This window comes from Eulemur rufifrons, chromosome 18 (genome assembly GCF_041146395.1).
Source record: "Eulemur rufifrons isolate Redbay chromosome 18, OSU_ERuf_1, whole genome shotgun sequence".
Taxonomy (NCBI): Eukaryota; Metazoa; Chordata; class Mammalia; order Primates; family Lemuridae; genus Eulemur; species Eulemur rufifrons.
In genome coordinates this window covers 31,480,248-31,505,065 of record NC_091000.1, presented here as the reverse complement: position 1 = coordinate 31,505,065, position 24,818 = coordinate 31,480,248, and the positions used below count along the sequence as shown (strand labels likewise).

Sequence of the window (24,818 nt, the reverse complement as noted above, 5' to 3'; positions counted from 1 at the left end):
GGTTATTGAGTGGTTATTGTTAATTGATAATTCACAGTAACATGGAATTGGGATACTTCTTTTTAATCTTTAGCTTTTTAAAAGATTAAAATATGTTAAATAAATATTGAGGGAAAAGAGAGAGAGTGACAGCGGAAGTGCAAGAGCATGCCTGTTGCTCTATCTCAACTCTAACTCTGTAACTCTTCATGCTACGCTGTGTTCCTAATGATGAAATACAACAGATGGGCTACTCTTTGAGGGGAGAAACACCCTCATTTATTACCACTTCTTCCAAAGAACTCAGTGTATAGGATGTGTCACATGAATAGGAAATTAGTATTTATAATTATATGTTTATAAGGTTTTAAAATTTATATTTGATTCTCACTCATGAGATAGTCCTTGATTTGGTCCGTATTTCCCCATTCCACTCTATTATTGTGCATGAAGCACACCCTGCTGCTTTTCTACTTTGGAGAAGAATGTTATGAGGTTTATACTAAAAACACAGACATAATAGAAAAAATAAAAATGAAGGTAAAAAGCAAAGGAATGTAAGCGAAAGAATTAATATTTATTTTGTCAAGTGCTTTATATAGTTTACCTCATCTAATTCTTACAACAGATCCCTCCTGATTTTATAGTTACAGAAAACATACAACAAAAAATAACAGACTCTCAAGACTTTTTATTTCAAAAGGTGCAACAACTTAACTCATTTTTTTAATATGTCTCCTCAATTAAAGCTGAGGAGTTTCACATTAAAATGTAATTCTGTGAAAGTGTATTTATTTTAATTACAGGTATATGCAGGGTTGTAGCTTTTGGAGAGTCAAGATTACATATGCTTTATTTTTTGGTTATGCTCCCAACATAGTATTAAGTGTACATACAGGATATTTTAACCAATGGTGGTGATATTAATATGATGACTGATGAGGAATCATTTGTAGTAAGATCTGGGAAAATCAAATGATTCAATCACAACATCATCTCTAATTCTGCCACAAAGAATTCAGTTATTTTTAAAATCAGAGTTTTCCAATGAAATAAAATTACATTATAGAGGATATAAGTGAGAAAAGGTATCCTTCTGGTTCCTTTGAGTAGGGTAGGAGAATACCAAGGAAAAAATTAATTGTATGATGCTTTCAATGCTGAGACAAGAAAAGAACAGACTGGACTTCTGTTCTTTAAATTTTTACATTCCTGTGGCTCTGAAATGCTTTACATGTTTCAGGAGTCTTGTCTTGAGTCTCTTATTAATCTAAATGAATCACATGGAACTATTTCTGGTGAAATCTCCGTTTGATGTATGAAAACCAAATCTGGACTTTTAGAGAAAATATTCTGAATTAGATGGGAAACATATACTCTCTTCTTTATTTATGCCTAGAAATTCATCTCTGAAGCTAAAAGGAGCATAGTAGACATGGTTTGTTTGAATATTATTCTTTAAATGGAGTCATTAAGAAAGCTACATTTATTTGAAATTAGTAGAGAGTAAAATTTTTACTTGCTGATTGATCACATTCCAATTTCAACTTCTTTTTGCTTGTTAAGCTGCATACATTTTGATAAACATACCAAAAACATGTTATCCCAGACATTTTCAATCATATAATGATTTCTATTCTGTTAGAAAGATCTGCAACTCTATCTTGCACAAATTTCATGCCCTAATGGGTAAAAAAATAAAAAAATTAGAAAATAGAAGATAAGGTGAGTTTCAGATTCCAAGAATTTTTACTATTTATTCCAAGAGACATGGATAAGTGGAAAGGATTTTAGATAAAGAATATAAACAAATTATTGAGATGTATAATAAAAAATATCAGTAAACATTGAAAAAATTCTCTTGGGGACTGAAAAATTCTCTCTTGTTCCTGCTTCCCATTTTTCTGCTTTATTATTCTAATATTTCTACTGTGGGACTAAGATATAAAGAGCCCCAGGGAAAGGTTACTGGAAAAGAATATGTAATTGGATCCTCTTTAATCTCTCCAGTAGATCATCTTTGCCATAGATTACATTTCCAACAAATGGAGGATGAGATTGTTACATTCACTCTTCAGGGCAGAACAAAGCCTCTTGAGCAAGGAAGTGAGAATGGAACTCAACAGAAACAGTTCATACAATACCTAATTCATCTTCTCCAAATCCCAAGATGTGGCCAGAAAAGTAGCCTCTACAGGAACCACTAGTGCCGAGACACAGTGGTTTTTCTTGCCATTGCTTGGTCACAGGACTTTGTTGGAGAGTTAAGAAATTCCTACAACAAAAACATACCGTAAACCTACAGTGAAAACATGCTTTTGCTTAAAGACAACAGTAAAATGTTTAAAATAAAATTCACAATAAATAACTGTTGTGCCATAGACCTTGATTCTAAAGGGAAAAATAATATAGCCCATAACGCATGTGAGTACTGTGAAATTCTCATATGCAGAGAAAGTACTTAAAGATAATATTTTGTTTTGAGGAGGCACTAAAAGTACCTGAGTATGAGAAAAGCCCTCCCCTTCATCCAGGGAATAATACCTCCTGTCCAGGACTAGACTCCATGTTGTGCTATTAATTAGAGAGAGGGATAGGGGAAGAGGAGGGATCAGTACACTTTTCTAGTTCCTTGGAGTGATCAATCATATCAGCTCTGCCATATGCCTGAATGCCAGCAACTTGGGAAACAAGATTCTTAATTTGCATTCTATCACAGAATTTCCCATAATTATCCACAATGTGGCCTTGGAAATGTAGGCTAAAATTTAATTTTGTAGTATTCCTACCTATAGAGACAAATTATGTTCTGTTGCTCAAAGTACTGAAAATTTGTCAAAAAAATCAAAAATCTTTAGCCTTCGAAGATAATTTTTTTTGAAAGTTCATACAACTCAGGTAAAACAGTAGTTTTTAAATTATTCATTGTCATGGTAAATTTATGTTGAGGATGAAGGGAAGAGCCTAACTAATACGAAAAGTCCATCAGAAAACTTCTCTGCCCACCCTTACAAATTATTTTTATGAACTTGATCAAGCCTGTTAAGAAAAAGGATCTTTTTAAAAGTTATTAAATTAAGCCACTATATTCAGTGGAACTAAAAGTAAATAATCATTCTAATGTGTGTCCCAGATCTGATGCCCGAAGGGAGACAATTATTTGACTATTTTGTAGCTGTCTGCCAGCTGATCAATGGATATGTCATTTGGTATATGAAACTGTGGTATCACAAAACCTACCCATTACGATCTCCGAATACATAGCTTCCATAGAGTCTTTCAGACTGGCAGCCTCGGTAAACAAATCCACCAACCAAAGGACCATTACTGAATGGCTTGAATTCTAAAAGTGATGGCTCACTTTCTGGAAAGAAATATAGCATTAGATCAAATGAAACATATTTTCATAAAGTAAAAATTATATAGGCCAAGCAACAATTATTACAGTAATTTAAATCTAAAATGTGCTCATGATGGACAAGATGGGTTTTTGCTGTAGATATTTAGTGAAAATAATGAGTCTTTGCTTAGATAGTATCAAAATTTAAAGGACTTCCATGGACAGCTTAATGAAATCAGAATGCTCTGCCAGTGCTTGCCGTTGTTATAATTGCCAAGACGTACCAAGTTTTCAATAAAATTAGAATTTGGGTATTTTGGAAACCATGGTTATTTATTTTAGAACCAAAATCCTTTAAAAAAAAAAAAACACCTAACTTTTTAAGTATTAAATTTTTTGTAGAAATGCTTCTGCATATATTTAGTAAATTGGGACAGACCTCTGTCAAAATATATAAAATGTTTAAAAGTCCACACTAATGAAAACAAAAGCATAGTACATAAAAGGTCTTTAAAACCACATTTATTATATATTTAAAAACACTGTAACTAAGTCAAATAATATCTTCATTAAAAATTTTTTTTTTTTTTTTTTTTTTTTTGAGACAGAGTCTCGCTCTGTTGCCCGGGCTAGAGTGAGTGCCATGGCGTCAGCCTAGCTCACAGCAACCTCAAACTCCTGGGCTTAAGCGATGCTCCTGCCTCAGCCTCCCGAGTAGCTGGGACTACAGGCATGCACCACCATGCCCGGCTAATTTTTTCTATATATATTTTTAGTTGGCCAGATAATTTCTTTCTATTTTTAGTAGAGACAGGGTCTCGCTCTTGCTCAGGCTGGTCTCGAACTCCTGACCTCGAGCGATCCACCCGCCTCGGCCTCCCAGAGTGCTAGGATTACAGGCGTGAGCCACCGCGCCCGGCCCAAAAAATATTTTAATAGTCTTGTTTTTAGAGTTGTGTGGTCTATTCCAATAATTCCCTTTAAATTACGTGTATAGTTATATCTCTCTATCTTTCTATGCATGCCATTACATGCATATGTATGTATATGTGTGTTCATTGCAATGGAAAAGCTCTACAGCCAGTTATAAATTAATCTGAAAATAACCTTTTATATATTTAATGTCCAGTAAGTCACTGTCAACAGGCAGCATTTGCTGCAAAAGCTTCTGTGGAAAGACAGTAATTTTAAAGCCCTCTTCCACTTCTATGTGATTATGGTGAATATGAAGTTATAAAAAAGTGGAAAAACTAAGAGAAGTTTTAAATAACCACACTGAGAGGCAGCATAATTGAATGATTAAGGTCACAAACTCTGGCATCAGGTTACTAGGGTTCAAATCTAGGCCCTGCAACTTATGTTTTGTGATAATCAACCTTTCTGTGCCTCAGTTTTCTCCTCTGTGCAATGTGGCCAACGATAGTGCCTATCACATAGAACTGTTCCTCGAATGAAATAAGTAAGGTTTATAATGTGCTTACTGTGGGGCCTGGCATGTATTAAGCACTGTAGATATGTTTTTAAATACACAAATATAGGGCTATTAATATTGTAATCACTTTTAGCTGAACCTCAATTAATGTGATTGTAGAATTTATTCTACAGACACAGCCCAAATTCCATCCAGCTAGTGGACTCATTAGCTTTTTTTTCAAAGCACATTACTTTTTGGTTTGGCTTTTATAAGATGCACACACACAAATACCTCAAAAAAAAAAAAGTAAAATAACTGAATACCACATGAACTAACATAGCTGTTTCATTCCTAGTGTTAAATAAATATCTGTATTGAATGAGTAAACAGAAGAAGCAATCAATTTAATAATCTTAATCTACTATGTTTCCTGAATCATAATAATATTTGATATATTGCTTCCTTCAAAAGGAATAAATACTAAAATATTGAAAAATACTAAATGTTTTAAATTTCATTATTATTTTTATAGTCTCTCTAAATACCCTAGTAATCATGTTATTAAAAATACTGTTTAAACCTCCCATTCCTATGACTTTTTTTTACAAGTTGATTACTTTGTTTTCTCCAAAATCAACACTTTTTAAAAAATTATATTCTTATTTGAAACACTTACAATTTTCCTAATTGCTGAGACTAGTAGGTTGGATATTGAGAGATGTCTTACCATTAACATTTGTTTTTTTCTCTGTATATAAGGTGTTAGGAAAAGTTCTTCCTTATTGTATTAAAAATAGAAGTTATTCATCTTGATTCTCTGATGAGCAAAGTATAAGCTGAGGTTAACTTTTGAAGGTCCATTAAATTTTTTGGACCTACCTGAGAACTGTTCTACCCATGGTAATTAATCAGATAGAATTCTCAGGGCTTGTAAGAGTCACTGGACCTTTAAAAAGTGAGCAATGTATTCCCTCATCACTGGTAGGCCAGTGTTTTTATGCTCTCCCAAATGCTCATTTTTTTCAGAAATCCTTTTCTCTTCAATGACTAAACATACTAACAAAAAACCCAAACTAAAGCAAAATCAGCAAATTATGTCCTACATACCATAATCTTTTCCCTTTATTATCTGTAGGATTCTGGCTGACGATCTGTTTTTTCCATTGGAGTCTGAACAAAGTATGGTTAAATTGATGTTTATATCCGTAGGATGTCGATCCACAGCACATCTGCATAACAAAAGAGGACACACATTAATTCCTAGGGGTGTCTTCCAGGCTCAGACTGGAGATTCCTGACATGGGGAGAAACCCTTTGTGGGCTGGCAAGGATCCTATGGGCAATTTACTTTGGGTTTTCTAGAAACCGCTGAATGAAACAGTCCCACGTATTTCTTTACTTTGTTGAAGCTTAAGGATCTCTGGAGTGTATTTCTTAATTTCTCTTGGTATCTCCTTTTATTATGAACGTGAACACTGTCTTAAAACATTTGTTAGTTTATTGTTAAGAATATTAAATGCATACTACAGTGGTAAGGTATTATGAGTAAGACTCAGGGTCATCATCAATTCATTTGTGCCACCTGATATAATATTAGCTATAGTATTAGTTTGTGTTTCTTACACGAAATTGCTACATTCTAAAGCTTAGGCTGCTTTAACAAAGCAAAATATGTGTTCCAGTTCAGGGGATTTAGTAAAGCTGTCTCCACAAACATGGGGGTCTTGTACATTGACTTTGTCTTTATGTTCTCCACTCCTAGTCTGGGGGCTACGGTATCTCTGTGACTTAAGCCACTGATTGTAAACTCCATGAGGGCAGGTACCACTTCCAACTTCATCATCATCTTTCTGACATCTGGCTCAAAGCCGGGAATATAAGAAAGGCTCGAGGCCGGCGTGGTGGCCCACACCTGTAATCCTAGCACTCTGGGAGGCCGAGGTGGGTGGATCGTTTGAGCTCAGGAGTTTGAGACCACCCTGAGCAAGAGCAAGACCCCATCTCTACTAAAAATATAAAGAAATTAGCTGGACAACTAAAAATATATAGAAAAAATTAGCCAGGCATGGTGGCACATGCCTGTAGTCCCAGCTACTCGGGAGACTGAGGCAGAAGAATTGCTTGAGCCCAGGAGTCTGAGGTTGCTGTGAGCCAGGCTGACGCCATGGCACCCTAGCCCGGGCAACAGAGTGAGACTCTGTCTCAAAAAAAAAAAAAAAAAAAAAAAATGCTCGATAGTGGTTGAGTATTTAAGTTATTGAGGGACTGGGCATGGGGAGTTTGGGTTGGGGGAAGAATAAAGTTAAATATTACAGTTTTTGTAGTTCTCAAAAATGTGGAAAAGAGGCTTGCATTGGTTTTACGTTTCTCAACCTTGGCACTGTTGACATTTTGGGCCAGATAATTCTTTGTTGTGGGGGGGCTGCTCTGCGAATTGTAGGATGTTTATCAACATCTCTGGCCTCTACACACTAAATCTGCTGTCCTCAGCCCCTGGGGTACCTGTCCATGGCTTGTTAGGAACCAGGCGGCACAGTAGGAGGTGAGCGGCAGGCCAGCAAAGCTTGGTCTGTATTTACAGTCACTCACCACCTGAGCCCCGTCTCCTGTCAGATCAGCCAGGGCATTAGATTCTCACAGGAGCGCGAACCCCACTGTAAACAATGTATTCCGGGGATCTAGGTTGCACGTTTCTTATGAGAATCTAATGCCTGATTGATGATCTGAGGTGGAGCTGAGGCGGTGATGCTAGTGCTGGGGAGCAACTGCAAATACAGATTATCATTAGCAGAGAGGTTTGACTGCACAATAAATGTAATGCCCTTGAATCATCCCCAAACCATCACACCCCCGAGTCCGTGCAAAAATTGTCCTCCATGAAACTGGTCCCTGGTGCCAAAAAGGTTGGGGACCGCTGCACTAAATGACAGTAGCACTATCCCCCACAACCCCACTCCCCGACTGCCCCAGTTGTGAAAACCGGAATGTTTCCAGACATTGCCAAATATCCACTGGGGGCAAAATCACCCCATTGAGAATCACTGTTCCAGGCCAACAAAATACATTAATTACTTAAAAACAAAATCAAATCATGGGGGCTACTAAATACATTTAAAAAATAAAAACACTTGAGAGTATGGGTCTCTTGGGTCTTATGAGACATAAGAGTCATGTAGCAATTATTATAAAACAAAACAAACAAAACACAAAGCAAAAACTGTTGGCCTCAAAGTGATTCCATTCATGATAGGGAAACCATAAGCCTGACCTGCCAAAGATGGGTTAGTTGTTCTGTGACAACAGTCCCTTTATTGTCCTCTTTAGTTCAATGATTCACAGAGCACAATGCCTGGCAGGGATCATGACGGAGACCCGCTGTGACTTAAGGTGGAACTGAATCCACAGGGGGGAGAAAATTTTCCTGTAATTACCTTTCTTTTGAAGATGGAGAAACTATGACAAAAAGAGGTTTGACTTGTTTTTAACAAGAAACAGCAAATCTGGAAAAAATGCCAGGTCTCCCAAAGGTGGAGTTGCTGGGGGCCGCCAGTGCTGGCTGAATACCAGGTCCACTGAGAACTGCTTGACCTTCAGTCTCTCACGGGAAAATGGGGCCAGATAGTGAAACTATCTGTACGACATTACGATGGTAGATACATGTCATCCATTTGTCTAGATACACAGTATATAACCACACTATGGATGGTGGGTGATCATGGCATGGCAATGTCGGTTCATCAGTTGTAACAAATGTCCCCTCCTGTGGGGGATGATGATAATGGGAGAGGCCATGCATGTGTGGAGGTTGGAGTTATATCAAAAATGTCTCCATTTTGCCATGAATCTACAACTGCTCTAAAAAATAGTTTATTTTAAAAAGGGGGGCAGGAGGAGGGGGAGCTGATGCTGAGTACTGCTGAGAGGCATCAAGGAGATAATATAGATACGTAGTTCAGCACCCAGCAGCAAAGAGCTTAATAAAAGTTAGCTTTTCTTTTAGCCAACAATTAATATAGTTTCTTTTCTGTTTTATTAACTCTTCTTCTGCTTAAAATGCCCTTGGAGGAAAGTGGAATATAAACACCAACTTTTCCTGCAGCCCTCTGCCCCCAGAGGAGGTCAGACCCCACAGCACAGGCATCTTGCCACACGTACGGTCTGCAAAGCGCCTCATCCCGTGTTTTTGCACGGAGGTTCAGGACCCCCAGGAAGGTTTCGAGAAAGCTCCAGTGGGACTGTGGCGATTTAGGCTGCCTGACTTCAAAGTGCTGCTTTGTGGTGGTATCTGTGAGTTTTGAGCTACAGGAATGGAATGTGACAGTTTCCTCCACATCCTGAACCCACCTTAAGTATTCCCTGTCGCACAGATTTTAAGATCTGCTGAGATGCCAAAAAGGAAATGAACTGTAGACTGGGGCTTTGATGGAGGGGAGATGAAGGGCATGAGGAATTATAAAAATAAAAAGTTTGAGAAATACTCACCTTGCACATAGTGAACACTCAATAAACATTAAATAGCAATAATAACTTAGCTAGTAAATGAATGAATGTGGCCAGATATTCCTTAGTATGAACAATAGACCATAGATTGAAATTGCTATACTTCATAGCATTTTTTAAAGTGTATCCCAAGTTTCTCATCCTACATACTTCTTAGTTTTCCTTTCTTTTGGTTCATTATAGTATAGCAAGAAGGCAATGTAAGTTCCTTTAGTATTTGTAATTTTTTTTCTTGTGGGAAAAAAAGTTAACCCTTAGTGCAACTCCTTGCAAATTAACATTGCATCATCTTACATTAAATGGAGCTATAATAATAAGAACTGTAATTTATTTAAAACCTACCCCAGGCCAGACACAATATTTGGTGCTTTACTTATAGATTTTTATTTAATCATTGCAGCATCTTTGCAAGGTAGTTATGATCACCCCCATTTAATATGTAAGGAACTTAAGATTTTGAGGAATTTAAGAAGACAGATCAAAAGGTTTATCACTCTAGACTGTTCAGATTGAAGTCTCAGTTATTACACTAGTCCAACACTGTTTATTGGATAATAACCCCTACACATTTTAAGGTGAATTTTTTCTTTTGTCCTTTTCCTTGTCCAAGCTGCCTCCTCAATCTAGTTCTCACTTTAATAGAAGAAAGAGTGCTAAATACTCCCTTGGATAACGACCTGGTATGATGTTAGAGGCACAACCTTGGATACCACCTTTGGCTGCTCTATGCCTGGACATCCTCTTTTTTGTTCCAACTCCCAAATCCCCACCTGGCTTTAGAGCAGGTGAGAAGACAGACTTGTGTTCTTACCTGCCTGGATCGTGGAGTCCGTGAGCAAACACTTCGGGGGGCTGGTTGGTACTGTTGAAGTGTGGGTTGCTCCTTGGTATGGAATAAGGCACATTACACATGTCTGTGTCCACATCCAGCCGTAGTACTGAGCCTGTGAAATCACTGAGAAATTGGAGGACGGCATAAGCTCTTTCCATTTTGGTTATGTAGTTCACCTAAACTAAGTGTGGGGAGGGGGCTCTATGGATAAAAGAATCATTCTCTTATTTGAAACAAAATTATTCAAGTTCCAAATGGCATATGGTGGGAAATGAAACCTTGGGGCAGTTTAGTTACAGACAAGTGACCAAACCAAGACCCAGCCTGATGGTGGCCAAGGACTGCGGCATCCTAGTACACTGCTTTTTTGTATCTGTCCTCTTTACTTTTTGGCAATCTATGTATTTTATGTCCCCCAAGGAGCTCTGCTGGCCCAGTTTGCAGTGTCGAGAGGCACCATGAAGCACGAGGGGCCGCTGCCTCTCAGTGCCCTGTGTAACAGAGGCGGCCCCACAGCACAGAACTACACAACAGTAATTCGTGTATCATAAAATGAAATAGTACATCAGCGTATTACTGAATTCCTCTTCATTTTATAAATGCAGACATTGACCACAAAAGTTAAATATTTAACCAATTCAAAGGTGGTTTCTAACTCACTGGCTCGGATCTTTCCTCTTGACCCTGAAAACATTTTATCACCACGAGGAACCTATTTACTATTAGTCTTTTACCTTAAGCCATCCATTTCTTCCATATCATCCAGGGTGATCATCCCATCGCCGAGGATGATGTACAAAAAGCCGTCAGGGCCGAAGAGCAGCTGTCCTCCCAGATGCTTTCTGTGGAGTTCTGCAACTTCCAGAAATACTCTGGCTGTTCTCAAGTCAACTTGATGGGGGTTTTTTCTACAATGTGGGGAGAAAACAATACCATGATAATTAAAGATATAAGGTGAATCCATAGGAAACTAAATAGTATACAAATAGGGATGCAAACAGCTGGCAGGAAAACGAGGAAACATATAGCTGAAATGAAGCTAACAAAAATAACTAAAAAGCTACATTATTTCCTAAGTTTGAGAAGTAGTATTTAAGTTGAAAGATAATTGAGGAAAAGTGCCAAAGCCATCATTTTTTCTCACTTTCTTTTAAAGACACATACAGGGTTTTAAGCAAGGTGGAGATTATGATTTAATTATTGCCACTTTATGGCTAATCATTTGTAACTTCTAAATAAAACGCTTATAGAGAGATCATGAGAGAATAAGATTTAAAAGTTTTTATGCTGTGATGCATTTTAGTGATACCTGGATACTGTGTATTCCACAACCCTAAGAATGTGGTCATGAGGCCCGATAGCCCACCGTTCTTGGTTGGTGGTATAAGACACATACAGCTTTCCATTTTTCTTGTAATTGGGATGGAATGCAAGGCTTAGCAGTCCTCTTTCATCTCCTCCCTGCAATCAAATGAAAAACACAAAGAATTGTGAAGTTAATTATGTTCTTTATTGTGTTTCAACTGGAACCCCGAAAGAGTCTCTTTCTTTCTTTTGGATAATCTTTGCCCAACCTCTTTTCTTTTCTTCCTTGCCTATTGCACAGAAAAGGATTATAAAACATTTCACTTTGTGGAACTCTTTAAGGGTTAGAACAAGACAATTGTCTTGTGTGGTTATCTATGCACAAGAGCCTTATACCACTTTTGTCAAGTGATTTGTGTATGTAATCTTGGGACGCGAGGAAGACAAGTTTAAGTGCTGTGAAGAATTCTTTCCTGGGTTACTAGGTTGCTTGTAGTTCATAGGAGACAAATAAAAAGGTTCATAATCAACAGTCACTTCTAATCCAAGTCTCCAAAACCTAAAACACAGTGTGGGCTGCCAACTCCCACTGTCTTGGCAATATGTTTAGAAAACAGTTAAATTGCTTGTGTAATATGTAAACCTTTGCTTTACCCTGGAGGCATCTACATCAGTTGTCACGACGATGGTGGTCTGTTCATCATAGCTAGGTAATAGGCAGCCTTGGCCCATCTATACAGAAATGAGGCATTTTTATTCGGATCCCTTCGCTGCACAGGGTTTTCTTTACAGAAGGATGAAGAAGTGGGAGGAGGGCTAAAGGCCAAGGCTGAGGTAGGGGTGGGAGAAATACTAGAGAGGAAAGGGGACACTAGGAAATAAAAGAAAAATCCCAAACAACTTTCTTTTGTTATTATATGAATGTCAAGGATTGTATACGTTAGGCATGCCAAATGCTATAACAATTAAAACATCATCATGTTCTTAAAGAGAAAGGCATTTTATCTTTATTTTCTGTTAATTCAGATCGTTGAAATACAATATGGTCTTAGCTTTTGTTTTATCCCACAAGTAGTCTAGGAATTTCTATAATGAAATCAAAGTATCTAAAATTATCTAGATGTGAGCCTTAAAGTTCATACACTAGTAAGCCAGGGGACACTTTCTCTGCAGTCTGATGTGTTACCCACAGTGGTGAAAAACATGACATAGAAACTGAAGGCTGCAAGTGCCCATAGTTCATTGCCTTCTTTATTCCATTAAACATCACAACGTCTCCTATGTAAAAAAGCATGAGACATTATTCCTTCTGAGTGTCAGAGGAGAAAATGTCTTTAATACCGCAGCTTCACAAGGTCATGCTCAGCCAATGGAAACACTCTCATGTTTTTGTCGCACAGAACAGCATGTGTTACTAGCAAAACATAGAACTGTCTGCAGTTCTTATTCTACATAGATTTCAGAATTTAAAGTTCTAGGCATAAAAGTTCACTTTTCATAAAAATTATTTGATTTGTTTCCTGGCCTAGAGAAAACTGTTTTTTATATATACACCATCCAAAGTAGAAACCTCCAAACTTTGAGAGTATATAAATAATAATGTGGTTGCAAATAACCCAGAACTAGCAAATCATTACTCAAGTGTCAAAAAAGTTTTATACCTTTTTGCACATCACAATATGTGTAATTTTAATTTTAATCATAAGGGGAAGACTCTAACGACTGATTTGTGAATGAGTCTCTGTTTTTCAGATTCTCTTGCTATGATGATTTTAATGTTGACTTGATGTTGCTGTTTTTCTTCTTATATCTTTGTTTAAATAAAAATCTCTTGGTTTTGTTATGAGACATTGGAAGCTGGGATGTGTAACTAAGATTCGATTGTAGAGAAGCCACTGCACATTTAAACCTCCTTGACGGATTGTATAAGGAGGCCCAGGGGTGGGATTTAGTTTGTGATTAATTCCTCTCTCCACTATATTTCCCTCTAAAGCTGTGAGTGCAGGTTAAGTACTGCATGGCCGCTTCACAAATGTTTGTGTTTCACCATAAGAAGCTTTTGTTGAAAGTAGTTCTTTGTAGTCTTTAATCAAATCATCAGAAATACAATTTGAATTGGATAGCAACATGGTTTAAAACTATGTTGGTTGCTTTTCAGGAATTAGGAATGTAGAATTAATGCATTGTAGAAAGACAGATGGGAAAAGAGATTTAAACAAATCCACAAGGGATAGAAGATAATTGTTCACTTTAGAGCTACGCCAGCACATGAATGACATCAGAGGCATCATTGACATTTACCAAAGTGCCAAACATGGAAACAGAATGAGATGTGAATGACTGAGAAATAAATCAAAAAAGCTATTTAAAAAATGTCAGTAATTTTTATTTTTCAGGTTATTGGATTTACATTTGATTAATCATTACACATGATCTCTTTTTTTTAGTCAATTTCCAGATGCAAAGTAGTGTTTGGGTTGGTTTAGAAACGACTACTTTTGAGTCATTTCAGAGAAATATTCACTTTCATAACTACACTGATGAAGAAATTTAATGTATTATGTAAATATACTAGGTTGTCTCTCAAATCCAGCTTTTAAAATTATATAACAGGATTCCTAAATGTTCAGAGATTAGGAAAGACAGATATACTCCTGGTGTGCCAGAAGATTAAATTATCGATAGGCTGACATTTCACATGAATCAACCTTCAGAGTTATGTTTAACTAAAATATGTTACTGACTAATCATGATTTAACTCTCAAATGCAAACCTATCTTTGAAGTCTGGGTCATTCCTTTTTCAAGGTCTATATGGAGAAATGTGTTGATTGGTCACTGACAGGTTAACTTTGGACCAAGGTCAGTTAAATCCACACTGTCAGAGACAACACCACCAGCCTTAAGGTCCCCAGGCCCTCCAAGGGCTTTAACTATCGTCTTCACCAGGGCATTGTCCCAGCCTGAGAGCCTGAACGTTGGCACAGGGAGCCAGAACCGGCCAGCAGACCAGACCTCCCAGGCTCCTGTTCTTCCTTTCCATTATCTTAGTGCCTTTTATACCAGCTCTGACTGTCTCTTGGTCTGAGCCCCAATCCCAAAGTCTCCCTTCTCTTCACTGTTTCAAAACCTGATAACCCAGCTTTACAGGCTCAGCAGAAAGAATCAATAAAGCCCTTGTGCCAATGCGACTAACTCTTCTTTTTACTCCTTCCCACCCTTTCCCCTCATTATGGGTGGCTCGATGGCTCAGAGGAGATGGAATGAAAAGCAGGCACTCCTTCCAGAAATGTCAATTACTGAACTGAGTCTAAGGAGCATCTGGGGAGAATGAGTCTCTAGCGATGAGTGGAGCCAAGATGGCTAAAAAAAAAAAAAAAGGGGAGAAAAACACAGTAACAGAATGGCAAATGGAAGATTCATGGTCCAGGGAGACATGACTTTCAAGAAGACATTGGCTTCTAACATTATACTTTTGAAAACTGTCAACCTTTAATCAAAATGTTTATCCTCACCTTTGTGAAAAGCACCTTTGTGCAAACCTAAATAGTCCAAATATTCACGTTATACTTTTTACTTCATTATTAATACGGAACACTTTGTATGCATAATGTGCTTCTGGGAATGGCATTGCTAGAACAAAACTGAAGGCCAAATGTGCAACAAGTAATTTACAAACAAGACTTATAAGACTTTAGGGTTTCCTCTGTCTGGGTAATGCTTTTTTTTTTTTTTTTCTGGGTGGGGTCTCACCCAAGCATCGTAGGCTACCATGAAAGTCACACTTGCCCTTTGCTCAGTTGTCCCCATACTACACCAACTTCTGGACAGCCCCACACCAAGCACAAACGACTGCTCAAATTCCGGCTGTTGAACGATTGGAAAGTAATGTCCCTATACACTGTAGAACCTTGAGATTGACCCTTGTTTCAGGGTGAATCAAATAACCCTCCTCAGGCATTTTTAGTAAGTATTTAACTGTGTGCCATTCTAGTTGCCACTCAGTTCTTAGGAGCAATTTCACAGGGTCCACAGAAAACAGACAAAACCCCAAAATGAAGAGTATCGATGACTTTGGTATAAGTACAAGATGAGACCTAGTCCTGTAACTTTGGGATAAACTCTTCCCTGGTGAGATCAAAGCTCTGACCAATTGACTAAGAATATTTCTCTTCTTTGAATAATAAAGTATCCATTTGAAAAAGCTAAGTAATCATTAAGTGATTATAACAGAAAGTATTTTTTTTCTTTTTTAAGAGAAATTGTGGTGCACAGTCTTTCATAGTGCTATTCTTTTAAAGACAACATTTTCTTCATACTTTCAAAGTGCTTAAAGTTATTTTTTTTTGATTTCTGTTTTTGTTTTAAATTTGCCTCAATCTCTCTCCTTCAGGGAATGCTGACTTGTATACTTTAGGAAACAGGACTGAGCAGCACTGAACTGGAAGCATTATTATCCATTTTTGCACAGTTTTTCACAGTGACCTTTTGGCAAGTGACTGACTTCAAGTTTACTAGTCCATAACACGGCCCTATGGGCTTAAGAAAGCAGTGAAACATATTAAAGTAAATAACACGATACTTTGTTGAAGATATTATTTGTTGCTGCCTTAGCAAAACATTTTTTTATTTAACATTTTATTCAACAAATATTTATTGAGTACTTATTATGTGTTAGGCACGATACTTGGCCTTAGGGATAAGAATAAATCCCTGCCCTCAAGGAGTTTATATATGGAAAGAGATAACAAGTATAGTTTTCAGTTGTTTAGTTCCCACCATTCTTCTTCATGGTGTGGAATTTTTGAGAGGTTAAACAGTGCTATACTATTAGAAGTGTGCATCGCCAAGGAACAAGTGTTAAAGAGAGTAAATACATATTCCTGGTAACTTTGGACACAAAGGTTAGTTCATATATTAGCCCCTGAGGTTTCTCCACTCTTAAACTTGGTAAGGAAAAGAAAAAAAGCTTAGTTACATGAAACCTTAATTACATGAAGAATTAGGTAGAGTTTCTACAAATCGTAACACAATCTTATAATTTATTTTATGTACATGACACAGGCACACAGGTATGAATGAAGGATTCTAGTAAAATCGCTGGTCTCTTAATACTGAAGGAATTTCTAAGAATTAACCTAAGAACACAGTCGTGGTATTTTTAATTCTCTATAAAGCATATACTTTTACTACAAGGCAGGTTTTCACATTTCCTTTATTAATTTCATTTGACGTTTCGCTGGTACACATCGTGAAAGGAAAAAGAGGACTAATGTGGGCTCCTCCTTGTGCAAACCTAGATTTTCTCTTAGACTGGAACCATTTGCTGTCCAGAAATGGGAAAACAGGTTTGTTTGAGGATTCTTAGTTCAAACACAATTCCAGATTGCATTAGTTTTCAATTGCTGCTGTAAAAATTTACCACAAACGTTGTGGCTTGAAACAACACCAATTTGTTATCTTAGTCGGTAGGTTTGAGTCCAACATGGGTCCCACAGGCTAAAATAAATGTGTCGGGAGAGCTGAGTTCCCTTCTGAAGGCCCTAAGAGACAGCCATTTTTTTCCCCTTTCCAGTTTATGGAAGCCACCTGCATTCTCCAGTTTGTGTCATCTTTCTTCCATTTTCAAACCAGCAATGGTGGGTTAAGTCCTTCCCATATCACATCATTCTGACCTCCTGTCTCCCTTTTCCACTTTTAGAACTTGTGATTACATTGAGCCCAACAAAATAACCTGGGATAATCTCCCTGTGTGCTGTTCAGCAATCTTAATTTCCCCTTACCGTGTAAGGTAACATATTCACAAATTCTAGGGATAAGGATGAGGGCATCTTTTCATGGGGGGCATTATTTGCCTACTACATGGATATTTTAATCTGTTTCTTAAAAAGTATCCTAAGCATTTATGACTTGTACCTTCTTGGCCGTGCCCTCTTGTGAGCACCAAAAGAGGAGACCAGTGAAGTTCATCCATAAGTTCACAAGGAGATACCTAAGGAAAGCTCTCACAGCAAGCTCTTTCTCATGGCTGTCAGAATTGAAAGAATAACCATCATTCTTCAGAATGAAGTGAAAGCACCCTTCAGGAGGAGGTGGAGGAGGGGGACATCATTTGATAAAATGTGGGCATATGACACTTTTATATATGAATTCAATTAAGAGCAAAACTCCCTTGTTAATCACATGGGTATTCAAGATACAGAGAAGGTAAAATTAAATGTGCACAAACCATTTCTACTAACTGGAGGACAATCTTTGCATTTTAAGCTCATTAAGACTGCATTATCTTGCTTTGCTTATATGTTGTTTAGAAGTTGTAGAGTATTGATTTCTTTGCAACTCCTGCAAGAGATAAAAAGCATTGCTTTTCAATAGTTCCAAAAGCCTAATTTGGTCTCAGAAGAGGAGTCAATCCCCTGAGGACCTGAGTTAGCTTATGGGAGGAGGTGCATGATTTAGTTCTGTGGTATAATAAAAAATATGCTTGTTCTCTGTCTCCAGTTCCTGGCACGGATCTCCTAAAACTCTTGGAATTTCCTGAGTGATAGGAATGTCTTTTTTTATTCATAAGGAACCCCTTTAATCACACCTGAGTTTATGAGCTAACTCTTCGTGGGCCCCTAGATAGCTTCAAGATGGGGGCTGGTAGCCAAAGGAACCAACCACGTGATGAGAGAATTAGAACTTTCAGCCCACCCCAGGGAGGGAGAGGAGCTGGAGGTTGAGTTCAATCACCAATGGCCAGTAATTTAATCAATCACATCTATTAATATGTAATGAAACCTCCATAAAAGTTCTAAACAATGGAGTTCAGAGAGGGTGGCAGCTCACGGAGGGCATGGGAGCTCTACACGGTCCCTCCCCCCAATGTCCTGCCTTGTGTATCTCTTCCATTTGGCTGTTCCTCAGTTGTTTCCTTTGTAATAAACCAGTAGCAGTAAATATTTTCCTGTGTCCTGAGTCATTCTAGTGAATTATTGAGCCTGAAGGGGGTTGTGGGAACCCTCGAATTTGTAGTCAGCTGGGCAGAAATGTGGGTTAACCTGTGCACCCTATTTGTGGCTGGTGTCTGAAGTAGAAAACAGTCTTGTGAGCCTGAACCCTTAATCTGTGGTGCTGGAGCTAAATCCCGATAGTGTCAGAACTGAATTGAACTGTACTATTGGACATCCAGTTGGCGTGGGAGAATTGATTGATGTGAGAAAAAAACCCTTTCATCTGGTGTCACAAAACACCCCCGAAAGAACCTACGTAGCCCATTCTTCTTTCTAGAGAGGAGATCATGATTAAGTCTACCAAAGAGGTCAAAGAATACTTAGTGTAATTTGGTAGTCTTTCTTTTATTTATACAAATCTTACTCTTAAAATTTTCTTTCCTAAACTTAAGTTTGGGAAAGACATAAAATAACTTGTGTCATTTTTTTAATTCACTCTTTAGGCTTTTTTTTTTTTTTTGCCTTCACTGTTCTCTGATGATGAAACACCAGTCATAATATGTTCAGGACCTATCACTTCTAGTACTAATTCTCCCCCTTTCATTACAATCTCCTCTACTTTTCAAATTTGGCCCTTCTTTTAATTACTACAAATTACTACAACTAACTGAATGCTAAGGCTCAACTTGTCTCTTTTCTGCTTAATCGTGTTTACTCCCTGTTTCATTTCTCTGAGAAAGTATAATGACGCTTTGCTTAACAATGGGGATATGTTCTAAGAAATGCATCATTAGGCGACTTTGTCATCCGGTGAACGTCATAGAGCGCGCTTACGCAAACCTAGATGGCACAGCCTACTACGCACCTAGGCTCTATGATGTAGCCTACTGCTCCCAGGCTGCAAACCTGTGCAGCATGTTACTGTACTGAATACTGTAGGCAACTGTAACACAGTGATAGGCATTTGTGTACCTAAACATAGAAAAGGTACAGTAAAAATACAGTGTTATAACCTTATGGGACCACTGTGGTATACGTGGTCTGTCATTGACTGAAATGTCCTTTTCGGCTTGTGACTATATATACAATTTTCAAATGCTGGTGGTACACTAGCTCACCTCCATCACACTCCATCACACCTGACAAAGAAATCTGTCCCGCTTCAGAAGTTGAAGAGCTGCTAGAAGATATGCAGCAATTCAGAATTTTTAGAAAGTATCTCATGGGGTATATAATCTCTGCTATGTAGCAATTGGGTACATGGCAAATCTGTGTTTAGGACTGTACATTTTATCTTCTAAAGGTAGCAAGTGCAAACACAGACTAGAAAAGTAGAAATAGGAGAATAAGACATATTCCACATGGAGACCAGCTACCTGAAAATCACAACAATTTTTTTCTCCACTCTATTCAAACAGATAAAATAACTCAGTCACACTAGGTTTAAGTTACAGCCTATTCAGAGCAAAGATATTAGAAGGGGCTATTTTCTAGCATTTCCATCTTCATAGTTCCCTCTTATTCCATATACTAATGTTCTTTTGACATTTCCAACTCTGGGGGAAAATGTATACACATACTCAGTTATACATTTAAAATTATTATATTCACAGCATTTTATGTACATATGTATATGACTTGTTTTATATAAAATATATTTGTCAAATGGAATTCAATTTATTTTGTCCATATTTCCATTTCCTCCCTAGGCTTTCTACTTACTTGAACTGTGACATTTGTTACGTTATGGCATATTAGATATTGGATTGCCTCGTGCCTTTTACCTTGTCCTGGCAGCAGTCACCTGTTGTGAAAAATTTAATATGTGTGCCCAAAGAATCTAATATAATAACAGAGAATGTCTTGAACACTAGGGACTAGCTGGTTCAATATGTGTCAAATGCTTATAATATCTGTAGTATTCCAAAGTTCAGTTTTCTAAAACATTTTTTTATTTGAAGACAAATGCTCCATATAAAATTAAACTGTGTGAAACAAAAAGCATAAACTCTTCTCAAAAACAAAATTCTAGCACCAAACACTTTTTTGATGAAAAAAATTTATGGAAATGTTGGCAACACTCAGAGAAAGCAAAGCTCTTATTCTGTGCAGTTAGGCTAATTGAAAATAAACTAACAAAAGCTTAACAAAAACTACAAGAATATTCATGGGAATGGAAAATAAATAGAAATGACAATAAGAAAAAGCTTTGTAACTTCACTAACCTTTTCTATTACAACCTACAGGTTTAATACTTGCTGGACCTTAGATTTTAAAAAGTATACATTTCTAAACTGTAAAAGGGTAAAATACTGGCCAACTACATTGTTAGACACAACAAAATGTCAGAAATGTAAATTAGGAACTAGAACAATTCTCTATGGACTATAAACTTCTTGAAGGCAGGGACCACAGCTTGGTGTTTCTGGTGTCTGACACTGAACTTCACCTACAGTGGAGGCACTGACAGTACCTTCAGGTACATAATACAAATAGCGTGTATTGAGCTTTTACTCTGTGCCAGAGACTGTTCTAAGTAATTTGCAAGCATCACTCTGTTTGAACTTTATAACAACTGTAGAGTTTAATACTGTTTTATTATTATCCTTATTTTCTGTATAAGAAAACAGAGACATAGAGAGAGATCTTGAGTAACTTGCCCAAAATGCACAACTAAAACTGGCAAAGCAGGAATTGTCTGCTATTGGAAGACAAATAATGTATAAACTATTGTGTTATACCGGCCCCACCAAATATTTCCTAAATGAAGAAATGAACAAATGAAGAATAGATGTATTCCCTTATCAGCAACCATTGTTCATAAACTGAGGCGGTTTTGAAACAGTCTTACTTAGGTTTCTGAAGTTCTATAGGGGAATAAAATGCAGCTTATCTTTCAGTTGTTTTAACTTATAGATGTTATTTTAGCTTAACATGGGATATAATGAAGTGTTTTTCTCAGTTATTTTAACACAAAGGTTAATTTAGGTTTTAAGGCAGTGTTATGCTGGTAAACGGACCCTCTGGGAAAAAATAAGTCCTGATTTGTGTAAATTTCTGTGGTGTAAATATTCTCACCATGGCCAGTTTCAAACTGGCAACTTGATGCTATTTATCGCGGTGTTGTTAAGAGATGCGCACAATTTGCCCTCGTAAACCCATGACCAGCGCGGAATCCTTCTACTTCCCTGAAGACTCCTGTTATTTTCTCCTTCCATTATTATTGCACTTTTTTTTCCTCGTGTCTTAAAATTTTATCATATTTGTCCCTTTCAATGTTTCACAATCTTTTTGTGAATTAAGCAAGGGTATAAAATAACTAAATAAATAATCTGTTAAACATGAGGGATGAGGTACTTCTTACTGGATTTTTAGATGTAGCATACATAAAAATCAATATACCTATACTACTAAAAGAAGAGAAAAGAAAAAAAAAGAAAAAAGCAGAATATTCAAAGATCTTTTTATGAAGTTTACTTGGTCATTTAACAGGGAGAGAGGCAAATGAAAACTCCTTGGTAAATATCTTGACATCGTCTCATAATGTTGCTCACATAATCAAAGAAGATAGTGAATGTAAAATCACTTTATGAACTCAAAGTGGTATTTGAATTGAAGATATAGCTATTACAGTGGACAGAGAGGTAAGAATGATGCTCACATTTAATTGTCCTATAAAATAATAAGATTTTGAAGAAGGGAATGTGATTTTGAATTAGAGACTGTGAAGCCCTGCATTTTAATCAGATGAGGAATGCATGTAAATTATGGACAGGAAGTATTATCTTGCTGCCTGCCATCCAAAGAACTTTTGGACTTCAGAAAATTGCAGGCATGAAAAGGCACATTTATACTTATATTTAGCACCAGGCTCACCACATACTTTTGATAAAGATCTGTGTATATCTTTTCAGGAGATTTAGGTGGTATGTTTTACCACTGGTTTATTAATGAATGATTTGTAAGGCTTGAGGAAATCTGAATTTTTATTCTAGACTTAAAACATAAATATTAGACCATTGTAGGAATATAATTCTTTTTAGTTGAAAAAATACAGAGAGTGCTTGTATACTCCAAAGTTAAACATAAAGCAATTTATTTAGTAAACAAAGACAAGGATGAGAGAAGCAAATAAGCCCTAACATTTGTGTGTTCTCTAATAATACTGATGGCAAACCACAATGATATTCTCTTTACCAAAAACAAACCCTATGTAAAAATGCACTTTCAAGTTTTATAACAGAAAAATGTGCATTTTTCATAGGACAACCAGCTGTGAAAATTATATCACAACAATATGGACTAATTTTACACATATTTATCTAAACAAAAAAATGATACTGAATTTGGATTCAAATTTCGAGAATTACAAACTAAGGAAGAATATAAGATTATTTAAGGAATGCATGAGAGTATGCATATCCATCAAAAATATGTATCTCCATAGATTAGATGATACCACAAAATAAAGAAAATTTATTTGTTTATGTTTGGAGAGATTCAATTCTTTCTTCCCTCACTCTCTTACAGACATTTTTATTTGGACCATTCTTAAAGCATAGTTTGTAAAAATTATTAAATTGACAAATATTGGATAAATCTTGTTAGAAAAGCAAACGATTCCTTTGGGATAAGGAGAACAATTTAGAAAACACATTAACTTCTTCAGACCTTCTAATTTATTTTACTTAATGAGTAAGAAGTAAGTATCCTTCTATTGTCTTGTGATTTGGGAAATATGTTTCTTAGAATGACTTGGTTTATGATAAAGACAAAGAATTCTTCATACTTCATTAATAATGATCTCGCAAACATAAAGACTATTAACTTTTACAAAAATAACAGTTAATTTTATGTAGTTATTGGAATATTAGATTTTTATATTGAAAACCCACAAAATGAAATGCACTTACATGATTTCATTTACCATTTTTAAAGCTAAAATCTCTGAAGCATAAAGTCTGACCATTAATTTTAAACATTAAACTCAGGAATATAAAGTTTCTTTGATAGATTCATGTGATTTATACCTTTGTAGTTTGAAAAATCTTTTTTTCCCTCCTGTCAGAAAATGGGATACGCAGGGCTTTTTTAACAAAAGAAAAAAAATCACAATATTAAGGATAAATGCTTAACTTTAGCAAAGGGTACAAAATTGTTCTTAATGAATTTGACCTCTTGCTTTTACAAAGTTTGTTTTTTATGATGTGTGGCTAATATGGTGGTCATGCAGCTAAAAGCATTATCTTCACATCATTATATAGAAATATAACACTGGTATACTTGAGTTTCCTAGTCATGTTTCACTACTCTTGGCTATTATATATTTCCTATTGTTACTCTGAATAAGAACTCAAATTGACTTATATGAGAGCAAATGCTAAGTAATTAAGGAAGATTATTGCTTTGAAAAGGAACCTTGAAAAAAACCCCAACAGTTTAGACCACCAACGAGCACTAATAAATTTAAGGAAATATGAGGTTTCCTCCATGTGACTTCTTTTGAAAAGTTATGCAATAGATTGCTGGAACTTCAAGGTCATATAAAAATTATGGCACTTTTAAAATTATTTTCTGAGTAGAGTTTGTATTTACATGATTTATATGCCAATTAAACTTGCAATTTACTCAAGTAGCAAAATGAAAATATTCGAATCTTTGATATTTTCATTAAGCACTATTTTACAAAGTGATCAAATGCATGATTCTAGCAACACAGCAACACTAAAAGACTGAAATGTGATCAATCCAAATATTCATTTTTACATTAAAAAATCATTCTTATTCCAAAATATCATTAGTTACAAATCAACATTTAGAAAATAAATATTTGCTATGCCCCAGATATCTAAATTAAGCAACTCTTTTTGATATTTGATATTTTACATTTTTATATTAATTCTGAATAAAAGCAATTAACATATGTTTCTGAATAAATGCATCACTAGTATTAAATTATGTAACAATTTAAAATATAAAATTTTGCAGTTCCATGTTTTCTATAATCAGGAAAGTATGATGCTATTCCATTAAGGTGGAACAAGTTTGGGAACTATATACTACACAGGTATCTGAAAAATCTGGATGAAGTTCAGATTAAAGAGAGGAAAGTGTTTATAACATCAGAATAGGATTTATACAGAAAGTCTAAAGGGAGGGCTTGGATTTCTTAAGCTAGAAAAAGAAAAAAACTCTGAGGAGTACAAATAACTTTCCTTAAGTACATGAGGATTTATTTCAAGAAGGACAGTGTCTGGCTGTTCACCTTTTCCATGGAAATTTCACCAGAAAGACAGTTTTCAATGGAAAGAAGCTCTGTTTCCTATAATTTTTAATATAATAGAACATTAAATATCTAGGGATAATGTAATTTTGGACCAAAAGGTTGAATTTGGGGGAACATCTGAGATTAAAATTGCATGAGACTGTGTTCTTGGTTACCTGAGGGAAGAACCAATCAGTGAAAGACTGACCAGTTTTCTAATATGTTCATAATTCCACACATGTGGCAATT

General features: G+C 36.3%; 1 protein-coding gene across 2 annotated transcripts in view; it reads right to left on the bottom strand.

Annotated features, from left to right (window-relative positions):
* The window catches only part of HHIP (hedgehog interacting protein), an 87,974-nt gene that overhangs the window by 21,483 nt on the left and 41,673 nt on the right, over positions 1–24,818 (bottom strand). For both annotated transcript variants that reach the window (XM_069493086.1, XM_069493085.1), the window contains exons 5-10: positions 11,375–11,526; positions 10,800–10,973; positions 10,045–10,188; positions 5,841–5,962; positions 3,220–3,343; positions 2,124–2,254 (exon numbers count right to left, since the gene is read on the bottom strand). In XM_069493086.1, coding sequence (XP_069349187.1) covers positions 2,124–2,254; positions 3,220–3,343; positions 5,841–5,962; positions 10,045–10,188; positions 10,800–10,973; positions 11,375–11,526 — 847 coding nt within the window. The remainder of the gene's footprint in view (positions 1–2,123; positions 2,255–3,219; positions 3,344–5,840; positions 5,963–10,044; positions 10,189–10,799; positions 10,974–11,374; positions 11,527–24,818) is intronic.